Here is a 23,999-nt window from a genome sequence, read left to right as displayed (position 1 = left end):
GGTAATTTGATAAGACTGTTGGCAGATTTAGTTGTAATGATTTGTCACATTAAGATTAACAAATCTGTGTAACGTTCTTAATAGAAATTGCAAAAACAATGTGTTTAACTTAACCCTAATAATGTATAAAAAAAAAAGAAATGTGCTCATTAATAGTAATAATAATCTGGTGCACTTGATTTTTACTGCTTAGCACTGTTAAACCTTCCACCTGACCAATGTTTAGATCTGCTAGATCATATCCCAATTCTATCTGTCACGTAGTTGTAGATCTACCTACGCATTAGGTCACCGCACCTTATACCTGATTCTCTAGCTAAATGTTTGCCGAATACGAAGCTGTCTGTTGCTGCAGATCCTGGCCAACATGACAAAGCAGGGACGAGGCTTGTAGATAATAGTTCCCCGTAGTAGTGAAGACTCAGATGAATAATCAGTTTTTAAATGGTTTTATGAAATTTTTATATTTTTGTTATATTTTGAGTCGGCTATACTGTGCTCTAGTAGCTTATACATTAGTCTAATATACAGCTGTACAGTTGATTAGCTGTTTGATGTAAAAGCCTACTCTTTCCTATCAGTGTCTTCAAAAGCTCAATGCTTCATTTTCGTCTTGTTTCATTGCTTTGTCACCTCCATTAGTAAAATTGGCTAACTGATGACTGAGAATAATCCACACCGTGAGACCAACGGTCACAACTATTCTTAATAAAGCCATTATTATTATAATGCCCTCCCTTTAACAAAAACTGCACCCACGCTATTCGTTTTCTCGGTACTCCTGTATAAGCCCACACAAAAATAACAAGATAAAAAAATTGAACGTTTTTTGAAGTTCCTTCTCTTTTAAACGCAAAGATTCACTCGACACATTGTGCCTTATAATAAATAGCTTTCAGTTCCACGCACAACACTTATAAGTATTAGACAATTACAGCACTGCATATTATTCAGTTATATTATAATAGTTTAATGGGCTTGTGGTACGAGAGGTTGGTGACTCCTTTTTCCTTCATCTGTGGAAATTTCGCTTAATCATTACGCAGACCCAAGGAAGATAATAGCCCGCTGGCGATTTATTTCTGGTTTTTGGTATCTTTGTTGTGCTGCTCCTTTAACTACGTAACTTCCTTCAATGAGCATGTCTGTCTTGCCGTCTTTATTTATTCGTAGGTCACGGCTTAAGACCTACATAAACTGCTAGTCACGAGGATAAAGTGCCCTGAGCCAAGGTCGAGGAACGTAGTTGAGTCCATTGAAGTCAACGAAGTAATCCTCTAGCACTGGGTGAACAACCTTTTGAAAAAAAGCGACATAAACAAATGCGTTTTAGTAAGAAGAGAAGGCATAAGAAACGAAAAAGTAGTCATTTATAGATACTAGTGCAAGCTTTAGTGGCGTTATCGTTGCAAAAAATGTTTCATATTATGTTCGAACCTTCCGACTGCAACTATTGCATTCATCACGATAATAAGATTCGCTAAGTTCTGTTAGGACAATGTTGATAAATTAGCTAGTTGCAAATTGGAATAGCAGCCTTAATTGGCTGTATTAGATACAAGTATACGAAAGAGAAACACCTAAATAAATACCTGCTCAAACGCAGCCCGCGGCGTAGAGGCAGCTATCTGCGGTAGCTGGTATCGGATGAGCAAATGCTGGGGCACGTACACCATCTGAGGTGGTGATCGATCCCGGATATCGACTAGAACAGCGTAGTGGGGTTCCGACCGAATATGTGCAGCTAGTACCTATTTGAATACCGCATATGAATAACAGATAATGTAGTTTTCAATTTCTTGCTTATATTTTTATTAGATATCTGGAAGGTTGTGAGTTACAGTCCCATAGGCGGAAAACTATAATAAGATACTACGCTCTCACACAGGTCTTACGTTGTCTGGCTCGTAATGCGCCTTAAACCAATCGTGTGGTGCACGAGCTCGTAAGTCCCATCCAACTACAACTCCACGATAGCCCGTAATTCGGTGCTGGACAATGTTGCCTACGCGGAAAAGTACGCCATTTCTGCCAAAAAGAAAAAGAACACTGGACGAACGTTAACTAATGTCATGTGAATTATTCTTCCCCGGCTTATCTGAGACAGTTATTGCAGAAATAAATTCTATATTATACTTTTTAACAGACCTTCTTTTTGAACGTTTTGAACAGATTATACTACTTGAACAGACCATCTTCTTTGTTTTATTGCTTTCTGAACACTTGGTGACTAGGCGTAATTAACCAAGGGCGTACAGCTATTTATACTTTATCAGTATTATTATATAATTGATAAAATAATCAACTACTGCAACGTACTGGTCAACGAACCTGTTTCCGCGTGGCACATGTGACATAGCATAATAACCTTGGGGATGGCGGAATCGCATCACTTCAACTGCAGGACATTCACCCTTCGGGTCAGGGATGTCTGGATAGAGTCTGCGTGGCGACACATCCCCTATGAGGCCCATCCGCACTCGCTGAACGTGTAGCTGACGCCACAGCTCCAATGAAAGCCACGTGGTAAAGTGGTCCGTAAATAGACGAGCTGAAAAACGCCTGAACGTTGAAATCAGGATAGGTCAGATCAAGTTCGTTAATTTTTGTTCCCTGTCCCCTTATTTAATATTGAGCCGCGACTGATCATTTCTCAAAAATCATGGTTTCCGCCTATATAAAAAGCTTACACGTGGAAACTGGAAATCACATTTTTACAGTACTCAGGAACGAATGCCTACTGAAAAGTTAAACTTCTGTTAAAACAGCTAGATATTTTACTTTTAGTATACATCGAAAACTCTGACAGCTTCCCTAGAATATACATAATTTAAGTTGCTTCAAACAACCTACGAAACAGTAGACATGATTCAAAGCACCGCCATTTAGAGAAATGCTATGAGCTGACAAACGGTGACTGAACAACTTAGAAATACAAATGTTTTTCTATGCGTACATAAACGCTGTTTCACTACGTGAATGTATGAACATTTCAAGATTAATGGCCCGGCTTGAAAGACCGTTCAGCGAAGTTGCTGCAATACATGACGCCACATGGCACTTCAGGCATATTTCACCAAATCTTGTGCAAACGCACGTAGCGCCTGGCAAATGAAAACCCTGCGTACCACATAGGATGCAGCGAAACTCATGTACCTGCGAAGTGCGTATTTATGTATCGGTTGGTTCCCTTTTTGTCTTTTTCCATATTTCATGAGTCATGCCTTCTCCTGTTGTAGAAGTCGGGATCGATCTCCGCCATCTTTTTGTGGAGATAGATTCTAAATAAGCGGAAATAGTGCAACGTTTGCATGCCAGATTCGGTGCAAATAGCTGCCTTAAGAGGCACACGTATCTGTTCTATGATATGGCATGTAGTCTCATAGAGCGTTTTAGAAATAAAGGGTAATTTGTTAAGCTTTTTTTTTAACTGTGCCAAGCAGAGGTGTTCTCACATAATCCACAGTTCTGAAGAAAGGTACTTAACCCACCTTAATGTCAAACAGGGCTGGCGCCGTTTGTAAGGAAAGTTTGGAGAAAGTTGGTATTTCCACACTCGCCACCACATGCCATGCTGTGCTTCTGATGCGGTTTGCTGTTTGTACATTCGGCTGCTTGTAAGTAAAATTATACCTAGATACTTCAAGGTGATTAGATACATCAGAGCCGTTCGTCCTATATCGAGTACGGCGATAACAACGAGGCGGCCTTTGCGACCTCCTTGCTTATGTTGATCACGAGTACCATATCATTTAAATAAAGAACCTTGCGAGATATTGCTGGGCGTGAAGCTAATCCTTTCCAAATAGGATAAGTTCATCGGCGCAAACCAGCTCTTTTACGTGTCCTACTGGATCTTAAATGCGGAGGACCAGATCCTTAAGCAGCAAAAAAAGAACGACTGGATTCAGGTTATCACCTTCTGGGATGTCAGTTGACTCAACAAAAGGTTGAAACTAGAATATTCCGCCACCTACGCTAGAAGAGTTTTGACACCCTAACAGGCACAGCGCGGAGCGCCTGCTTTAGCGGATGACACACGGTGCGCTCTCGGGAAATGTATGTTTCGTGGCCTAAGGTTGAAGCGTTTTGTGCGGAATCTATGCTGTTCAATAAAGATACATGTACAAGCTCCGAGTAATCTTTGTCGATGCGATATGATAAAATGGGCAAGAAACTTAGCGTAGCAGTTTTCTCTTCCGAACGCCCTCTGTAAAGATGGGTCGTATGGATCTCTTTTCCCTTAAGGATGTCAAATAAGATTACATCATTCCAGTAAGCGGCAGCAAAAAATCGTTGAGTAGATCAAGTATATGTGTGTAAGGGTCAGTCAGCTTGCCGGTTCTCATGTTTTGTTTCTCAACCATTCGATTCACTAAGGTAATGAGAATTTATGTTGCTATTATTAGTGACAATGACAACAATGTCGCACCAATAAGCAACAAGGTGTTGCTTGTTGTGTGTGTTTCGCCGTTACCTTTGCCATAGGCATATTGCCTTTGTTATGTTATATATTTATATATGAACAAAAGTTTCATAGTCAATATTGCTCAATGCATATGAGCACTCATTGAAGATAAAGCAGCATAAGGTTGTCTGAAATTAAAAAACAAACTAGTTTACTCGTATTCATCTTATAATATATACCACAACTGTTCCGCGACTTACTCTTCCATGGAAGCTTTGCGGTCCATGTTTTTGGAGAGTTTGTAGGAAACGAAGACTTGTAGAGGTATAACAGCTAGCATAATGGCTAGGGGTCCTAATTCGGCTATTCTAAATCCTATTCGGGCAAAACCCCTTGCACCTCCTCGGCGCACTACACGCCCCCACCGCAACGGGATCATGAGCTCTGCCCCTGCTCGATCAAGGAGTGAAATCGACGTTGTCAGGCCTCAAATATTATCTGGTCGGCGCCATGCCGAGATTTCTGATAACTAAGCGATGACTAAAGACACGGTGTTCTGAAAAATTATAGGAAATATAACAGTTTTGAGAAATTGAATTAACTAGAGTATATTAAAACAAGTAAAAAAGACTGACTACCTTGCCACAAGTGAGATCTATTTGAAGGATTAATTTACGCGAAGCAAATATGAGATGTCAAAAGCTTAACACTTTAACAGTTCATTCTGTGAACCAAGTTTAGCCTCCTGTATCGTGAAACACATCCCTCCGTCACAAAGAAATAGATTATTACTAAAACTAGATACGACATAACCAATATATGATTGAGGATTCTGGACAATTGCAACATCCTGCTGCAATTCTACAGTATAATATAACTTTTATTTGGCCAAAAAAACGATCATATGAATAACAGAGACGGACTGTTCGAGCATGTACGCGTTTCAAGCATCTAATTATCAATCTAATTAATTATAGTAATATGAAGAGCAACTTTAGTTGTTAAGACCTGTTATATGATATCAGTGTAAGGTGTCTGAGCATAACTTCTCATAATATATGAGTTGCATTTCTTTGTAGAACAGACTAGCGAATACAAGGGCCTAAACCATACAACCGATCCGCGTGACATACTATATATATTGTATTGAAAGTGCTCCTTTTTTCTAGTACTATTTTTTGCAATTTCCACTATGCAATTTGTGTTATGAAATGTAAAATGTCTATTATTTGCCATTAGATGAATAGATGAGAATGTTCTTTTCAACAAAAGAAAAACCTCTATAAATTATCCCAGTGCATGATATTACTATCGTACTAGTTAACGAGTAGGATAGGTCGGAAACAGGCCGTAGGTTTAAGCCACGTCCTTACTGCTTGTTTACTAACATTTTGCTTATCTCACTAGTTGCCGTGCTGGACGTGTTCTCACTGGTTTGTGTCTGCTGAATGTTACATCTATTAAATACATAACCATTTAATCAACCAAATAAGCTAGTATTTCTCGAAAAAATACACGAATTCGTGAAAAGGTTTGGTTGAGAAATTGATAGCATTGGCTTTATATGGATAAACTTCAACTCTGTATTCGAAAACAATCAAGCTGTAAATGCCTTTGAAAAATTGGAGTACCATTCATTAGTCATTTGTATAATATTTGTGTCATTTAAAACTATATTGAAATCAACAGTAATAGTTAAACAGCTGTCATTGGACGAAGTGTTTTTACTACATACGTAATTTAGGTCGTACACTTAGAATAGGGGCAGAAATAGAATAACGCTCATTGCTTTCAGCTGATATTTATTTTACTCGTTTTATCAATAGTGTTTACAGGTAAACTAATAAACAGTAAGCGAAGTTTTTAAATGAACTATGACACTTAGATATATTAAGTATAAGAAAAAATAGTAAGCGTCCTCTGAGTCCTATAAACGTCTGAGCTTTAACATTGCGCTTTATACAAATGCTGCTAGAGACTACTATTTATACCATAACCAACGGTCCATTAATTGGATACAAACATCAACAATCTGTTCCTATAGCACCGGTAAACATCCGGATAATCTCTTAGCGCGATCAAATATTCTAACATTCTTTTAAAGTATATTGTGCTACGACTGTACAGCGGCACTAAGCATATGTATGATAAAATATAATCTAAGCGAAAGCTCGGTCTTACTTTAAATGTGTGTTAAATCAATTCAAATATTGCAATGCTAACTCGAAAAAAGTGCGATACGCCATTTTGGTTGATACAATTTATATAAATGCATACATTTTTTTCAGTGAGTAAATCATTCTTGCCTAAGCTTCTATATAGTCTCCTTTTAAACCTATTACTTCCTTCGATCTTAGCTGTTTCAACAAATATTATTGCCAGCCCGCTCCTGAGACTATTTGGGTGCAGAATAAAATGTTTAAGAACAATATTATATTTTTAGATATGGTCAAAAAGCTTATCCCATTATTGTGAAAAACTGAGATAGAAGCAAGGATTATGACTCCTTCGCCAATATTGTTTAACTTCCAAGCTGAAGCCGCTAGACTTAACAGCATTATGTGTATTTTGCTGAAGCTCGACTTCAAAAAAGGGTGATATACTATTTTTTTAATGTTAAGCCTTAATGTAAGTGTTACAATGATATTTAGATCCCTTGTAGATTTGACCATGGAAAAAGTCTCCATTACAGTTCAATGTTGTTTATTCTCTAAACAGAAAGCAGTACATTCCGGAACCGAAATCCTCATATCGTTCTACAAACAAGTTGTTGTTACTTTCAGGTTAAGTGATTATTTAAATTAATATCACAATTCTGTCTTTGAACGAGCTAATGTAAGTCCACTGGTACTCGATGAGAACACTTGATTTGCATTCTCTAAACCAAAATTCAATTTCATCTCTGCGCCTTTTCGCCAAACTAATATGCATTCAACAGAACAAAAAAAAATATTAAGCTTGTATAATCATTAGTTTATATAAGCACAGCAAACTCCCATATATGAATGAAACATAGACGACAATTAAATTTATAGATACTTTATAACCTCAATAGATTCCAATGAATCAATTAGATTTACATACCCTGTTTTTCGTAGAGTCCTTATTCTCTTATTGGTTTAGCAACTCCACTTTTTTAGATAGACATCGCTCTTCTGCAATGTAATATCTTTGTCCGGTGTTTGCAAAAAACTTGCGCATAATGGACAATTTTAGTTAGGTCATGAGTTGCACGCCTGAAGGCTGCAACAAGAGACGATTGTTGACTCTTTACAATCGATCGGGCGCCATTGATTTACGAGCATTGAAACGCATGATGACGTCGCAAGGCCTCAAACGAAGGACAAAGAAAACACGCCTTATAGTCAGATAGCTCCCCCCCATGTTTGTCAGACAGAAATACAGCTACGAAATAAGTTCTAAATGTTCGCATTACGTTCGCATTTTATGAAATCTTTTTGCTCGATATATTGAACGTAGAGGAAGCTGGGTACACAAATGGCGGATTTCATGGACGCGTTTTTTTATTGAAGTCAGATTCGACCTGCGGCTGTCTCGGAAAAAAGTAATACCGTCGATGAGCTTAAAAGCTGTTTCGCAAGCAAGTTTGCGAATTTTGAATCTCTAACTTCTTTTATAAGTTCGAGGTTCAAAAAAAAAGTAATAATAATAATAAGAAAATGAGAAAGGCCGATTCGAAGGTTCTGCGGCGTTTCGAAAAACAAGTGGAGGAGCGCGAAGAATGGATCAAGAATATCGCTCGGTTTCGGGTAAACTAAACCTCTAAACATATACCCGACTGATTGCTTCCCTGTTACATGCTCCTTCCCATTGCTTTCTTAGACGGGCTTCAATTTTTCTCGTTGTAAATTGCGGACCTGTTATGCAGAGGTAGACTTCATCTTGGAGCAACAGAGTAAATAAAACGTAGCGACTTTCTAGGTAGCTTCTTCAAGTTATTAACCGCAATGACCCTCATAGTGAAAGTCATATATGACCAATTGGCATTACTTTCGCATTATGAGCTTAAGCGCCGAAACTCGGTAAGAGTTATCTTCTGCGCGAGGCAAGAAATGAAAACGTAGAAAAAATTCAAGATCAAGGTGAAGCTTTAATCTATTCTCAACATTTCCCAAAAAAGTAATTTCCGTAATATTCAGTGATTGTTGGCACCAAGTATTAGGAGATTATACTAAATGTTTGTATTCGAATCGATTCGTAGAATACTCTAACCTGTTTTGTATCAGATATCACTTGTGTAAGTACAAATTTAAACTTGCAATTACTGTGAATGTTGTGATACTGAGGTAACTTTTATTCGAGTATAGGTCAGAGTTATTATTTGAATCCGTCTTTCTAAAATCAACTAAACGTTCGATAATACTACGTTCCACCATGCTATATAAAGGGTGACTAGGATAATCATCTCCATACAAGTGAGTTCGCTGTAATTTTATCCTTGTAAGCAACAAATCGAATTGGACACTGTAAGATAACTGTTACAAACACGACACAATCCTGCTATCTAAACGAAATAAAAAAAAGTAACATTTTCTTGAACAGAGGAAGGTAAATTGATGATACTTCTTATATAGAATATGTGGACTGTGTAACACGAAATCAGTTTTTCATTATTTTGTTCGTCAAATAAATTCGTCAAAAATAAATCTCAAGTTACTATGTTATGCTGCACTCTCGGCATGAATTGCTGTTTGCTAGCGGCTTTTAATCCGTATATGAAAGACCCATTTTAAGTCACTCTTAATTTCTTCGACTCTGTGTCACATTCAAATAAACCCAAAGCACTCATACTATCGTACTTGTTTGAATATGCATGAAAGCAGAAGGCGAAAAGATCTCCTTGTGTAGCCGTGGGAAAATGCGCGAAACAAATCAGATTTTATTTTTTCATCTTTGCTTGCAGCAATCAAAAAAATAAAATTCTGCAAGAAGCCACAAACAAACAAGGCTATTTTGAAAAATAACGCATTTATTTGCCCATCTCACATGCTCACTCTTTCTCTGTCACGACAGCTTTCTCTGCTCGTTGGGTCGTTAACGGTGCCGAAAATACTAACCGTTTTTATCCCGTTTTACAAGATGCAAGAATTGTTCTTATTCCCGTTCGACTTCTTCGCTCTCTCCCCTAACGCAATATCACGCTCCCTCAACACCGTCACCAAATGTTATGACGCCGACATCGTCTATACGTAACAGAGGAGGAACAGCAGCAATCCATGTATCACTGGCTCTAGCAATGTGTAACGGAGATCTTGCCTTCCTGACAACTGCAGCACGCTGTGATCATAGTACGCTACACACTACAGGTTATGCTTAACACTGTTACAGATGGCGTTACTATTTTGCAGCTGCTTCTACGGCCGGCCTCCCGAGACTTGAAAGAGGTACAGGTAAAGTAAAATGGGCTAGGGAAACCTCACACTCGTCACCGTCGTCGTCAGTCACCTGAGAGTCGATGGCGGCGAGGGTCAGCGACCACAAGAACTGAGTGAGAGTCGGGTTCCGAATATCCAATAACCCAGTTTCACCCATAGTTAGACGCGTGTAGATTGGCTGGACTAGGAATTTTCCGTGATTACGGCGCGTTTCGTATTTCGGATTTTTATTTTGCAGGTTCGAAGCCTGGTACATCATCTGTCTCTGGTGTAAACACTTTATGATGAAATTCGACTGATCTATAAAACAACGGACAGCTAATTAAGTGAGGCACCATCGGTCAGCCGCGGCTGAATGTTGCAAGCCAAACACGTGGGCGCCACCTGGCGGTTTAGAGGCCAAGCACACATCAACAAATGCATGGTTAGTTGATTAAGTGGCTGAGAAATTGACTGAGTGGCCGGCGGGTTTCAATTGCTAGATGGAGTGTTCATTGTTGGATTTGTTCGTCGTTCGGCAGCCACACAGTTCTTATTTCCGCCGGTTCTGCATAACAACTCGGTTTTGTCATTTAAGAAATTAACATCAACAACAGGTGCGGCAAAGCAAAAAGACCATTTCCGATATAAAGAAGCTTATTACTTTTGCGTGGTATATACAGCCGCAATAATTTCGAGTGGCGTAGAGAAGCCAGGAGTCAGGCGGGCCGCTGGACGAACCGACCACTACTCCGCGGCGTTCAGTGTTATGCGGTGGATACGCAGGTGCTGTGATTGCTGACTGCGAGTGTGGGCTGAAGCAATTCGCTGCCGAAATACTGTATATCCGCCCGTTGTTGTGGAAACGAACGTATGCGCTAATTGTAAGCATGTGTAAATAGTGCTGGCATCACCGTCAACAACATAGAATGGCCGTTGCGTAAGTGTATTCTTCTATACGAGCTCTAATTGTCATCCTGTCCATGTAGTTTTGTGAAATCATTATTGCGCGAGGGTCACGATGGTGAAAAAGAATCGACGTCACAGCGACCAGGACACGCGTGGAGTCGAAGAAAGGCCTCCTGAACTTGAAATTGGTTAGTAGTACATCTGTGAGTGATCATTTTACTACTCGGTGATCTCTAAACTTCAACAATGACCTTCGCGGAATGCCAGTGGCGATTCTATTAAACTCAAGAAAAGAAACGTGTTTGCGTTGTGTTAGTCCCACACGGAATATATAGACACTCAGACCCCTTATAATATAGTTTAATAAGGGGTCTGAGTTGTTTCCACAGGGTTATATATAGTGGTAATTCCACTCGAAAACGACGATGACGTAATACTAGCTGGTTATGTAAAAGAAAATTAATTTTTCCTACTGGCATTTCGTCTCAGTTGTTCAAACACCCAACACCTGGAGGCGTAATTTGAGACGAATGATGCTGTCAGTAACATAAAAATAGCAGATATGTAATTGTACAATATTTTAATTAAAAAAATGCAATTTACACTAAGCTAAACAATCTGCACAGAAACCTGTTTAGATACTGAACTACTGAAATGGCAAACCACGCAAGGAATACGGATGCAAGTGAAGACGCAGACAATGCATTACTTATATGTCCAATTTGCTGTTTATCCAGCGTGACCAGTTCTATTCATAATGTTTTAATAGACAGCAAGCGATTGGAGAACGATGCAAAAAAAATCAGGTTGTCGTATCAGATTTAGATGTACGTAAAAACGAATATGCTAATTTGAGCGTCAGTTAGTATGATCCTAAATTCTCACTGCTCATTTTTCGTAGTGGTTCGAGTGTATGTTTGAAGATTTCAAGCTTACGTTACAGAATGCTCTGAGCGTCTAGTCCACGTGCTTGCAACGAAGCTTCGCTAAATAATCAGTTGTTTCGATTTAACGCCCGGAGATTACCTTGTTGATGTTATACACCATAAGAGCAAGCATATATTTTATAAGCGGCGCACGTCGGCAACGAACATAATTCACGTACTTTAATAATTACAGAAGATAACCTTTTACTTACAAGATAATGAGCATGATTTGTGAACTTTAATATACAAAAAGTTCGGCAACAATTGTATAAGTATTCAAAAGAACTACACAGACACTGTACGACTATGTAGTCTATTTCCGAGACAATGGCCTATGTTTTGACAATTGTAGGATCTCATTTCGCCTTATCTCTGTACTGTACTATTAATGATCGCCACAAATAACTTTTGGCTAAACTCTGCAAATTTGGGCAGGTAAGTTATGCCCATGTATCGGCATCTAAACATGTGTCGGCATTGTTGTTATTGAGTGGCACTTCGCTATTAACCTTGTAGACATTGCACGAGAAACTGATGCCTATGTAGTTTTTTGTATTTATTATTTGTCTTAAAACAACATCTGCACAGAAGTAGACTTCACAATTGCTGGTTGTAAATTTATACCCTGCATCTATTTTTGTTAGTTTGGTACCCCACAGGAAAAATGGGAGCGATTCTACCCGTATTTGCAAATAAAACTAATTTGGACCTCTAAATTAGGTATCTATGGTAACACTAGCTTTGCTAGCACATGTGCAGTCCCTACAGGGCACCGAGCCGTAAATGATTACTGTGGAAGCGGGCTGGATTTTGCGATCGCAAATCCCGTGTGATTTCTAGTACAGTTTGCATAACGATATTAAAAGACTAAGCTTTAAAATTATGCTGCGAGCTGAGCACTTCTATATAAGATAATGGCGCCTATATGTCCATTCAATCGAACGGACATTCGATGTTTTTTACATTTATTTGAAAATAACCCCAAAGAAAGTCAGCAAATTTTCATCAAGTTTCATGAGAAAGGGTTAAGTTTAATGCTGTCGTCTGCAAACGATAAACTTCGTACTTGAAAATAGTCCAGCAAATCTTTCAACGTTGTAAGACGATTACTGGTTATAATTCCCTATTGTCATTTGTGATTTCAGCGCCGAAATGCCCTCACCTCGGAAAAGCCCTGTGCATAAATAGACTCCGCAAAGCCTGGACATCTGGCGAACTCGGTGACTTAAGCGCTTGCAAGCAATGTGAGAAAGAGCAAGACGGCAGGGAAAAAGAAGTGGAGGAGATTAAAGAAAATAAAGTTGATTCAGACAACAAGGAGAACGGACCGACAACGGCGATTACAAGCATAACGTCTACGATAGCTTCAATGACAGATGAGAACGCTGCAGATGCGATTTGGATTTGTCTGCAATGTGCCAACCGCGGCTGCTCTAGGTAAATGAACAGAGGTGTCAATGAACGCATTTTATTGCTAGGGCGTTTCAGATCTATTAATTACTTGAACGAAATAGTACATGAATGCATCGGTACTAACAAACATCACAGGGGACAGTGTCGATGATCCGACGTCTGCTCTCTTCAGAACGGATGGTCGCAAAGGTCATTCAGTTCTGTTACAATGAATATATAAGTACAGCCAATCAGAACTACGCGTATCTAACATTATTACATTTAATCTTTAACTAGAATTTTGACAATAGCAATTATCGGTTGTGGTTGCACAGGTACAGTAAGAACCAACATGCAGTAAAGCACCAAAACGCATCCTATTCGGATTCGCACGACATTGCTGTGAACTGTGTCACGTGGCAGGTGTGGTGTTACAAATGCAATGAATACTTGAACCCACAACAAACAGAGAGTCTGGATCAAGCAATAAAGGGGCTCCAAAGCACCAAAAGTAAACAGCTGGAAGGGTACAAAACTGGTCAGCCACCACAGGAGTGCTCTAACAAGAAACGAAATAATCTCAAAGATTTCCGACGAGTCGCTACAGTCAGTAAGTGATATTCGATCTGCATTGCTACCATAGAGCTTAGTTGAAATTTAACTGTATGCTTATGACATAGAAACAAAGAGTCGTAAAAGAAATATGTAGCAATATATTTGGATTAATGCCATTGTGAAGTTATGGATTAAGAGTCAATACATTGTAAACTATGCCAATCTTTGTATGACACCTGGAAGTGAAAAAAATTCCTTTTTTTTTAAGAACCGCTATATACCGTCGCATATTTGCCATATACAGAGATTTTGATATTTCTTTGTTGCCTCCGTTCTTTGGTTCAGAAACAGAATCAAATTCGAAAAGGGACAAATCAACTTTCGATGCAAGTTTGCCTAGCCCGTCCAGCGAAGAAAGCACGCCTCTTAGCGACGTCAATGTAAAGGTTACTCTTAGTGACACGGAAGAGTTGCAACGGCCTAAGGGTCTCCAAAACCTCGGCAACACGTGTTTCTTTAACTCGGTCATGCAGAATCTTGCTCAAACGCATCTGTTGACAGATGCATGCATCGCGGCAGCGAGAAACAGTCCAGGGGGAGTCCTGTGGACAGTTCAGCCAATGGGGAAGAAGTCCGTTATAAGAGTATGTCATTATATTGAAAGATCAATGCAATGGTACCAAGATCAGTATTGTAGTTGTATCCCAAATTGGCATGTATACCGCAAAGCTGACGTATAGTGAACATATTAAAAGTTCTGCGAAATAAACTGCCAAAAGTTTTTGTCGTATTGAGTGCAACAAGCTATGCTAACTGAAATCGGATGCGATACTTTGCGCCAATTTAGATCTAATGTTACTTAGATTATGTCTGTCATAATGACGATTGATTATTGCCAACCTCGTGGTTAATTACATCTGTTAACTTTAGGACATGAAAACGCTCGAGCTCAAGCTACACGAGGCTGGGGAGCTTACTTCTGCTTTAGCAGATTTCTTTCACTTCTTTCGAAACCGGTCAAGTCAGCTGACTCTATGTCCTAGCGATTTGTTTGGCCATATATGCCAGAAATCTCCACAGTTTCGTGGCTTCGCACAACAGGATAGCCACGAGTTGCTTCGGCACCTCTTCGATGGCGTCTTCAGTGAAGAAAGTAAGCGTATGAAGCGGACCATACTCAGCCACTTTGGACTAAAAAAAAACGTCAATCCTGATGTAAGTTGCTTTTACAAAAATGCTATAGAAAGCCCTATAAACATCTAAAAGTATATTGAAAAAATGTATTAAAGAAAACAAAAAAAATTATGTTTAATTGTATTGGTCTACAAGGAAGCAGCTACTAGGGACCAATGTAGGAATACTGGCATGTGGTCCTGCATATTGGTGCAAACAGGCTGTAAGACACTGTGGTGTTATCCTCGCATTCATGACTTCATTGTTCATTGAACTATATATATGAACTGAATATAGCAACAACGTCCTTATATACAAATGAATTTACTGAGTTTGACTTTTTTGGTAAAAATAACACTTGGCATTTTTCTTCTATCAAGTGTGTAACATTGCGAACATGTTATTTCAGAGTGTCAAACCGTATTTGCGTACACAAATTGATGCTTATAAGAAGCAGACCCATCATACGTTTCTCGAGACCATTTTTGGTGGTCTTCTGATCAACACGATCCTTTGTCTAAAATGTCGTAAGTCCTCACAGAACTTCGAACCGTTTGTTGATATATCTTTGTCGATTGCGACCCCTCGACCAGTAAAAATGCCTGCACCAGCTCAGCGCAAGCCGGACCCTATAATGGACGAGCTCGAGGAGAAATATGGCACGAAGAAGGGCGCATCACTAAATAAACTGAAGTTAAATAATAAGAAGGCAAAAAAGAAGGTAGGTTCCAAATATATTATTCCCATCAGCATCAGCCCGGCGTGTCATATATACGTTAATGTGATATATGCGCAAAATTTATTCTTAAAAGCGTAGTCATTCTAAAACAAGCATGTATCTTGGTGTCACATGGAGAGGGGTCATTCTGACAGTTTTACTAGTGGCAGTTAATGCCAGTGGACAACAAATAGAAATGCTAGCATCCGACATAATTTGTTTCAACCGAGGTCTGTATTGTTTGGCGTGCTGCTTTTGTAGCAGCGAAGACAGCAGCAAAACATGACGAAGAATGAAGCACAGGATGCCTCGCGGTCTCGTGAAAACAGTCCTGCAATCGTTAATGATGGTGAGACCGCATCAGTAAAAGAAGACAGTGCTGGAAGTACAGCTGAGGACGACCTAGATAGCAGCGTCAACAACAGCATGTGTAAGTTAAAGGAACAAAAGCTCAATGAAGGGCGGACTGTTGCGACTGCGACATTAAAAGAGACCGCCCAAACGAACCAGCCTAACGAGGAGGTAGATGGTGAGAAGGACAAAGATCTTGACGAGTCGGTGCCCGTTGACTTGCCTGTACATGACGTACATGACGACACAGAGCGGGAAGACAGCAGCAGTCCGAAGGACAGAAGTAAAGTCAACCGCGAAACCGAAGATGAAAAGAATCAGAAGCGAGAACCCCCGGACACAGCGGAAAGCAATGTCACAGAAGTTGATGAATCGATTTTGGCGAAAGTAAGTGAAATTGGGATAACTCAGAGGAGACGAGCCAGCGACGAAACCAACGGATCCGGTTAGTAAAACATTGGAGATAGTGTAATGCATTTTTTTATCCAGTTTTTGTTACTGGCATTTCAAGGCCTTACCTTATCTAACATTTTATTCCAGCTTTCACAACACTCAACACACCGGTTATGTCTCAAGACTTCTCTGATCAACCGCTTACACCAAAGATATCTATTCGTAAATCATTGCAGCAATCCTTTTTGACGAAACATATCTAAATATCCGCGTAAATGAATTAGACGCATGCGAATGTTTTTTGAAGCCAAATACAGTAGCCACTTCTTGTGAAATGCAGGGATATTGTTTTGAGTCCATCGAGTTCTTGTTTAGAAACATGCTTCTGGTTTGTAAATGAATGGTGCTTTCTATAAAAGGATAGTTCGCTTTGAGCAGTTCACTAGTAGTTTGCAGGTTCAATGCGACATCCAGGTCTTAACGAATTCGTTGGCATTTGGTAAAAATTATAATTATGTTGCAATACAGATAGCGGCGTTGATGTAGTATGCCCGGACGGCGAAGAGGATGAGCTTCTTCGGGAACATATGGACGTCTGGAAAGAACAGTCACTGTCAACATTTGGCAACAGAACCATGGTGCCTCGGAACTTATCAACAGATCATTCTTTAGAGTCTTGCCTCACTGCGTTTACGGACGAGGAACTATTGACCGGAAAGAACCAGTTCGGATGTGACCATTGCACGGAGGCGTACGGCAAGCCAAATAAGGATGGCTCCAAGCAACGCGTCCATAACGACGCTAAGATGCAGCTCTTAATCCTTATCCCACCGGCAGTACTTACTTTTCACCTGAAGAGATTTATGCAGGTAATTACCTAATGCAGATAGGCAGGCGGGATAGTGCCTATAATATATATATATATATATATATATATATACGATGAAGCCTACAAATAGGCTATTCTAGGATAAACAGAGTTCTCCTTAGATGTTTTTAAGGTTTCGAAAGTATTTCAGACTTGGGATTTTATTAAAGAACTACCGCGAAGCAGTGTGGTTGCAAATGTTTCATTTCTTTCTCTATAGGATGGCATGCGTCTAAGAAAAAATGGGGTGCGTGTCTCATTTCCGAAAATCCTTGATTTGGCTCCATACTGCAGTAAAGCATGCATTAATCTGCCTTCAATACAACCCGACCAAACTAGCATTCTCTACAGGTATGTTGGACCCTCGTTGGCCAAATTTATTAAGAGTTCTTATAATCAAGTATATGAAGCGTACGAACAAAAGCTTTCATTTTTAGCTTGCTTAATTTGTGATTTAATCTGTGCAGTTTTGCCTCATGAACATCGGTCATCATAGAATACCTAGATGTAACCGCTACAGTGTGGCAGACATTAATTATGATGGACTCCAGCAGGGAACTTTAGGGAAGAAAAATACCCGAAGATTTAGTATAAGGAGTCGACATTTATTCGAAAACGCTTTACTAAACATCTCTAGAATGGCGATCGACTATAATTTTTTAGCTATTGCCTTGTACTGTGGCAAAAGAGCATGGCGTTGTTGAAATTTGGAAAAAGCTTTAAAGCTAAACTAGTTTTTACCTACTATTCTTTTTGTTTTGTATTTTCCCTCTCCATCGGCGCAATATATCTGCAAATATACGCTTTCAAACATTACATTTACAAAAACTAGTCAATGTCCCAATGCTACCTTGTAGATCTTAAATTGAGCTTATCTAAAAAAATTCACGGGACTTTGCGTAAAGAAAAATTCTTTTTTTTAGTGAACCAGACAAACTTAAATTAGTCATTTTGTTTGATTTTTTTTTTCGTGATTACTAGCCTGTATGGTATTGTGGAGCATTCCGGTGGCCTTCATGGGGGGCACTACACGGCGTTTGTGAAGGTGCGGCCAAACACAGGACTAGGCTGTAAATTTCTGCAACCGCTCCCACTCAAGATGGGACTCGACGATTTAATTAGAGAAATGCACAGGCGCTGTGAGCAGGCCGAGCGAACTCTATCCACTGCACATGAGTCGGACACACCTGATCGAGCAGAAGCAGAAAATGAACAAGCCAGTGCGTACCCTCAGCCCCCATCAGTGTTGCAAAATGGTACAAGAACAAACGAGTATTAAATAGAGCGCTTCACCCCGCACCTTGTTTTCTATTAGACACGTTCTTGTCTATGTTAGGGTAATCATATTTATAATAACATCAGAGACTGCCCACCTATTCCCTAATGGCTATAACCTAATAGTTCCTTCTACAAGATAGTTTAAACACATTTTTAATGCAAGACAAGCTGAGCAGATTTGGTCATGCGACACTGATGAGACATCAGTGCGGACGATGCTGGCGGTCGCGTTGGTATTTATAAATGATGATGAGGCATTGTTTTCAAACATGCAAAATGAGAAAAGTTGCTGCCGTGGTTTACCACCAACCAAATTAGCATCATGGCCTACGAGAAAAGCAAATTTTTGAAAACAACTGTTTGGCTGATTGGTTCCATTTTCCGCACACTACTTAGTAGGACAAAATTCTAGCGAACTACAAATCCAGCCAAGGCCACGACCTTAAGGGGTCGTCTTGAGTTCGACAAACAAGCAGACAAATGCAGACAGACTTTTAGTGGTATAGATCGAATAAAATAGATACATGTCAGAACAATATATAATAATAGTAGTAATAGAAGTAATGACAATAGTAATGAAAAAACGTACACAACATAATACAGATAGCGCAAAAATGCATGATATTTTGGATCGATGCTTAACAAGTTCAATAATGTACCGTTATAATATTTAAATTAATACATTAACAACCATTCATCGTTATACTAAGATCAGGTCAAAATGATTTATTAAGGACCTACGTCGTAGCGGCGTAGCTCGTTCTTTCACCAGTGTGTTCAGCTAAGTTTACTAAGTTCAATCTTCTTTATATATCATGTTTAAGGTATGTTTGATCCACTTACACCCAGATTTTCGTTAATTTTTATTTTGCGCTTTTTATTGATTTTTCTCCCTTTTTTTTTAAGGTACGGCTGATTCAAAAGCAGCTGCTCAAAAGGATGCGGTACGAGAGACGGGAAAAACTAAGGTTTGCATTTCCGAAGGCCGGTGGTACCACATTAGCGACTCGTCGGTGCACGAAACCTCTGAAACCTCGGCGCTTAATGCGGAAGCGTACCTTCTCTTTTACGAGAGACTGACTTAGCCATCGAAATTGAGCCACTAAGGATAATATAAATAATAATAATGCTCACTTAGAAAATTTCAATCATCAGCAGACACGTTGTTATGCGTTCACGTTATATCTTCTCAGCATATGTCAACATCGAGTAACTAAAATATTTAAAAAGGAGCGCTATTGTTTTTGTCTTTTTTCCATATAAGAAGCTAAAAAAAAAGCGAGTCTGCGTGTTAATAAGGACGATTAATTTTTATAAACTTTTTTCGGCGGGGTGTGCATAAAGGCTCTCCTGTGCCGCGTACCACATTCATCCGTATAGACAAAAAGTAAATTGGTATATATTCGGGAGTGACATTCATGGCGGTTGAGATTGTGACAGCAGGTTTGTTGCGTGACTCGCCTTCTACCGGCCTAAATACATGTCTGAGATAAACAGCTAGTGAAAGCGTAAGCACGCTTTAGTATGTGTTGACGCTGTGGTATGAATGTGACACATATTTAAGACGAAGCAATTCAAAAGCAAAAAAGTTAGTTATATTGGAAATTTGATGCTTCGAGAATTTGGGCTGCTGCTGTTGTTCGTGATGTCAGACCTGCCAAGCAAAAATGATGTGAGTTAAAGGAGGTACTGAATGTGATGCTGATGGTTAGTTACATTTTTTATGTCTAGGGTAAGCGGGAAGCAAAACAAGTGTCGAAAGAAAAACGAGACAAAAGACGAGACGAAGATTATAAATCAGATTAAAAAAGTAGGCTCAAAGATATTTGGTTATGAGCAGCCGAATCTATGACAGGAGGATAAGGAAAGCATTTTTACAAATGACGAACTTAATGAAAGAAGTGGAATCTTGAAGAAGTGCAAACAAGTGTACGAGTGATGAATGATAGATAATATGAATACAGGTGTTGTATGCAACGGCAGAACACTTATTAGGGTATTGAATACAAAAAAAATAGAGATTATGGTGGTATACATACATATATATATATAATGCAGGTGTAACGTTTAAGGAGGCGTACACACGAGCACACACAGGGAGAGCATGATAAGAAATGGGTGATAATGGTCTGAATGATTCAAACTGCGAAAAAAACTAAGTGAAAGAGTGGCTCTGCTAGAAAAAGAACGATATTTAACTCTTAACCGTATGAAGATAATGGGCTAAATAAGTAGTCTTCATCCTGGTCAATAGTTTGTAAAGATAAGCGCCACGTGCTAAGCGCTGCCACTGTTAATTGTGCGGAATATACATAATCATCTTGGTAATTAGACCTAATGACTTATGTTGCGGCCCCAATACGGTGCTAGTAAATGAGTAGTATATATATATATATATTATAGAGAGAGAGAGGGAAAGATATCCAGTAAATGAGAGAAAAAGCAACTGACAGAAATAGGAATGAGAGAGATTAAAGAGTACAGGTGAAAAGCTAAATAACGAACGGAGAATGAACGCGAATGCTTTGAATATGGAACTTATACGACATGACCACAACCTGGTGTTTAACTTTGAGCATTGAACGACGAAAATCGTACTTTGACTTCTCGCATATAAATCTTCTATAAACAGCCGAAATATGAATTATCTTTATTTGTGGGGGAGGGGCACAACAAAAATCGTGAAAGCTCTTAGATTAGCGCGATGTTAGCCATTTTGGTTTCGTGGAGAGAGGCTAGTTTTAAACGCTGCTTTTGTTATGCTGCACTTTTTCGACGAAACTGCATGTACCAGATAATACCGAAGTGGTTTAGATAAGCTTCGCAAAATTTTAGACTCGGTGTCGGCTACTTTTTTAGTGTTATTTTCAATTATTGATAAGTATTTTTAGGCAGATGAGCAAAGCGTTCTTATTTAAGGCTAAACGTTACTGCCAAAACTTTAGGTATAGCCAAAGGAAGGCGTTCTGGGGCTTCTAAATTTGTAAAAATGAAAGCCTGCGATATGTTAACTTGGCATTAATTCAAAAATCTATTTATCTATAGTTTAAAAAAGCATCCTTTACAAAACAATATCCTTCTGATTTAAAAAGGAAGTTACGTCCATGACATAGTTTACCAGTTGGTAAATGTTCCTTGTGGCATACACTATGGAAATGGATGCGTTATTCATGAAGGGACCGATCTGATGGAAATCTCAGGTATCGGATGTAGGCTAATCTAATACTGCGCGGTTTAACGTGAAATTGTTTAAAAAATGAACCATTCTTGGCCATCTTCTTCGGGGATATAAGAACATCGATTTTTAAGGGGAATAGTGTCGGGGTCCAACTTGCTTTAACCGTCCTTCATTTTTTAGAACAGGCTAATATTTCGGTGAGAGAAACCAGATCATATTTTAGCGCAGTATGCCAATTAGGGGGAAATTCATCATGTATACATAAAGAAGCATCGTATATTTAGCATGTTAAATATATAAATAGTGTTGTTATTTGTTAAAAGAAAAAATAAAATCAAGACGGTATTATCCTGTCGCTCCGATGGCGTGTAATGATAACTGGGTAAGCTTCTTCATCATTTATCCTTACAGTGATAATAATAGTAATGGTCAGAGTCGAGTAGACCAATTTACTTCGGACCAAAAGAAGCGCGGCTGACAACAATATTTTAGCAAACTCTCCGTCTGGCAAAAGCTCCACTTGTTTCTGCGTTCATTCCCAGGATTACTTTTAACCTGCTAATAGTCATTATATACTAACGCAACGACGAACTATATACAAAGCGAACTTTATTCACTGCCCCACACCGGGTCTTAGTTATTTGACTAAATAACACTTATTACAATATTGTTAATTAAGTACTGGCGGACAGTCGTACACGTAGGGTGATTCGTGCACGCAGAAGCAACACTACGAACAAAACGAAAACGATGGCATCAAAAAATTATCAGTCGTCCGTTCTGTACTTCTGGTGCCGTCCCATTCGTGACGTCCTGTTCCCCACTGGTCAGAAATAGAAAATACATGGATAACGATAAGTTGTGCATGCAGTTTATGCCAGTGACACAATACTTTATCACGGGGCACAATTAATGGCTGGAAAAGGGATGACGTGTATCAGTTAGTCCACCGAGCAGTTCGTTGGAAAGTGTCGCAGAGAATTGGCGACTTCCCAGATAGGTTGTATGCAATCGATCTTACTAGGCACCATGCACAGCAGTGACGATGGTAATGTAGTGGCCAGCGTTATTGTTGATTTGTGTGTGGCTTGGCAAAATCTAATGTAGACTATGTTAAACAAGCAGCTAAAAGTATTATTATGAAATTATATTATATATTATGAAAATAACAATGAGAACAGCATAAGAAATAAATACATAGATACTCACATGAGTACACACACATACACAGACATGCTGCATAGGCCATAAGAAAGTCTATTCAAAAACTCGGCTATGTATTCGTGTACCTTTCTGTATTCCTTGTGTAAGACATACTCGTCGAGACTGTAGCAAAGTTAATTTAAGTAAAATTCAGTCTTCACTTAAATATTTTATTATTCGAGTCTTTTTTAAATACTCTTTTATGCAATGATAAAGCTAATCCAAAAGATTATTTCTTTACGTAGGCACACGACTCACATGCGTTCATGGCTAGATAAATACCAATGCTCGATAATGTGGAATTACACGATCATACCCAACTATAAATATCTAATCTACTGGTAGCGTTTATAACATTTTTTTCCTTTAGAAGCACTTGGGCCACCATTTTCGAGCTTTATTTGTCAGGTAACGTCGTATTAGTGTGTCAGGTATTTCACCTGCAAAAAAAAGATTAGATTGAGCCGATAACAGCTGTACTAGTGGAATTTATGGCCTCAATGAAAAATAAAGCCAAAATGCAAGTTCCTCGTTACGTTTGGGATTTCCACTAATCCGTAATGGATTGACCTGTCTCGTTCATATTTTCTATCAACTAGATTTTGAGCTAAAAGTTATTAGCAATCGATCCATGCATGTTCGGTGAGATTATTGGGCCGGTCAAACTGCTCGTTTTTCCAGAACCAGCATTCCCAGAGTCAGAGCAGACTACTATATATTGAACAATGTTGAAATTTCATTTTGAGATCCATCGCCAGTAAGGTGTTTTTATGTGTTATAAGTTAGTTCTCAGCGTCGTTATTCGGTAATCTAGACTCTAACACATTATTCATAGATATGTCTCTTAAAATATACCTTAAATGGACTAAGGGTTGATTTATTAATAATAATAAATAGCCTATAATAAAATAATAGCCTTTAGTTAATACTAACTATTTATATTAGATTGTTAATTATTCTATAGAGCATTTGAAAAGTACGTATTTATCTTTGCTAACCTATTGTATTGAGCTCGCTATGAAGAGAATCGAACACGCCGTAGCACCAAGCCAATGAACAGCGGTTACGCGGTATCTTCAAATGAATTAATTTCCTCTTTGCCCCTGCGATAGCCAGCTGGTGACGGCAAATGCATCTGTATTCCATTCATTAATTTTCAACAGGATGTGTTGTATCTATTAACGTGTTACATAATACCTCGACAAGACTAACAACTAGCGCCGATCATGTTTCATTTGAAATTAATCATGTGAACACCTTTGAACAAAAAAC

General features: G+C 38.9%; 2 protein-coding genes and 1 long non-coding RNA gene across 10 annotated transcripts; 2 read left to right on the top strand and 1 right to left on the bottom strand.

Moving 5' to 3' along the window:
* Positions 1–1,049: 1,049 nt before the first annotated feature.
* LOC111265297 (uncharacterized) lies at positions 1,050–11,647 on the bottom strand. 6 transcript variants are annotated; one of them, XM_022841853.2, is made up of 6 exons: positions 11,629–11,647; positions 4,669–4,964; positions 2,332–2,562; positions 1,896–2,049; positions 1,593–1,751; positions 1,050–1,296 (listed from the first exon to the last, which is right to left on the bottom strand). In XM_022841853.2, exons 2-6 carry the CDS (start codon positions 4,845–4,847, stop codon positions 1,201–1,203), a joined length of 819 nt encoding a protein of 272 aa, XP_022697588.1. In that variant the 5' UTR covers positions 4,848–4,964; positions 11,629–11,647; the 3' UTR covers positions 1,050–1,200. The 6 variants fall into 6 exon arrangements, with proteins under 6 accessions (XP_022697588.1, XP_022697587.1, XP_022697590.1 ...); XM_022841852.2 differs by lacking the exon at positions 11,629–11,647 and adding an exon at positions 9,487–9,902; XM_022841855.2 differs by lacking the exon at positions 11,629–11,647 and adding an exon at positions 9,487–9,899 and having other exon boundaries at positions 1,896–2,028.
* On the top strand, positions 3,158–4,132 carry LOC147752834 (uncharacterized). The gene is made up of 2 exons (XR_015313002.1): positions 3,158–3,405; positions 3,507–4,132. It is a non-coding gene; the product is annotated as an uncharacterized LOC147752834 (long non-coding RNA).
* Positions 10,213–20,984, top strand: Usp16-45 (ubiquitin specific protease 16/45). 3 transcript variants are annotated; one of them, XM_022841837.2, is made up of 11 exons: positions 10,213–10,880; positions 12,764–13,055; positions 13,346–13,620; positions 13,911–14,209; positions 14,496–14,780; positions 15,148–15,459; positions 15,718–16,252; positions 16,729–17,069; positions 17,289–17,419; positions 18,050–18,288; positions 19,253–20,984. In XM_022841837.2, the coding sequence occupies exons 1-11, from the start codon at positions 10,805–10,807 to the stop codon at positions 19,429–19,431; spliced, it is 2,964 nt and encodes a 987-aa protein (XP_022697572.1). In that variant the 5' UTR covers positions 10,213–10,804; the 3' UTR covers positions 19,432–20,984. The 3 variants fall into 3 exon arrangements, with proteins under 3 accessions (XP_022697572.1, XP_022697571.1, XP_022697570.1); XM_022841836.2 differs by having other exon boundaries at positions 10,217–10,880; positions 15,721–16,252; positions 18,050–18,324; XM_022841835.2 differs by having other exon boundaries at positions 10,217–10,880; positions 18,050–18,324.
* Positions 20,985–23,999: the final 3,015 nt, after the last annotated feature.

This window comes from Varroa jacobsoni, unplaced genomic scaffold, assembly GCF_002532875.2.
Source record: "Varroa jacobsoni isolate VJ856 unplaced genomic scaffold, vjacob_1.0 scaffold_952, whole genome shotgun sequence".
NCBI lineage: Eukaryota > Metazoa > Arthropoda > Arachnida > Mesostigmata > Varroidae > Varroa > Varroa jacobsoni.
The sequence above is the reverse complement of the archived record's forward strand: the minus strand, read 5'-3'. Positions and strand labels throughout refer to the sequence as shown.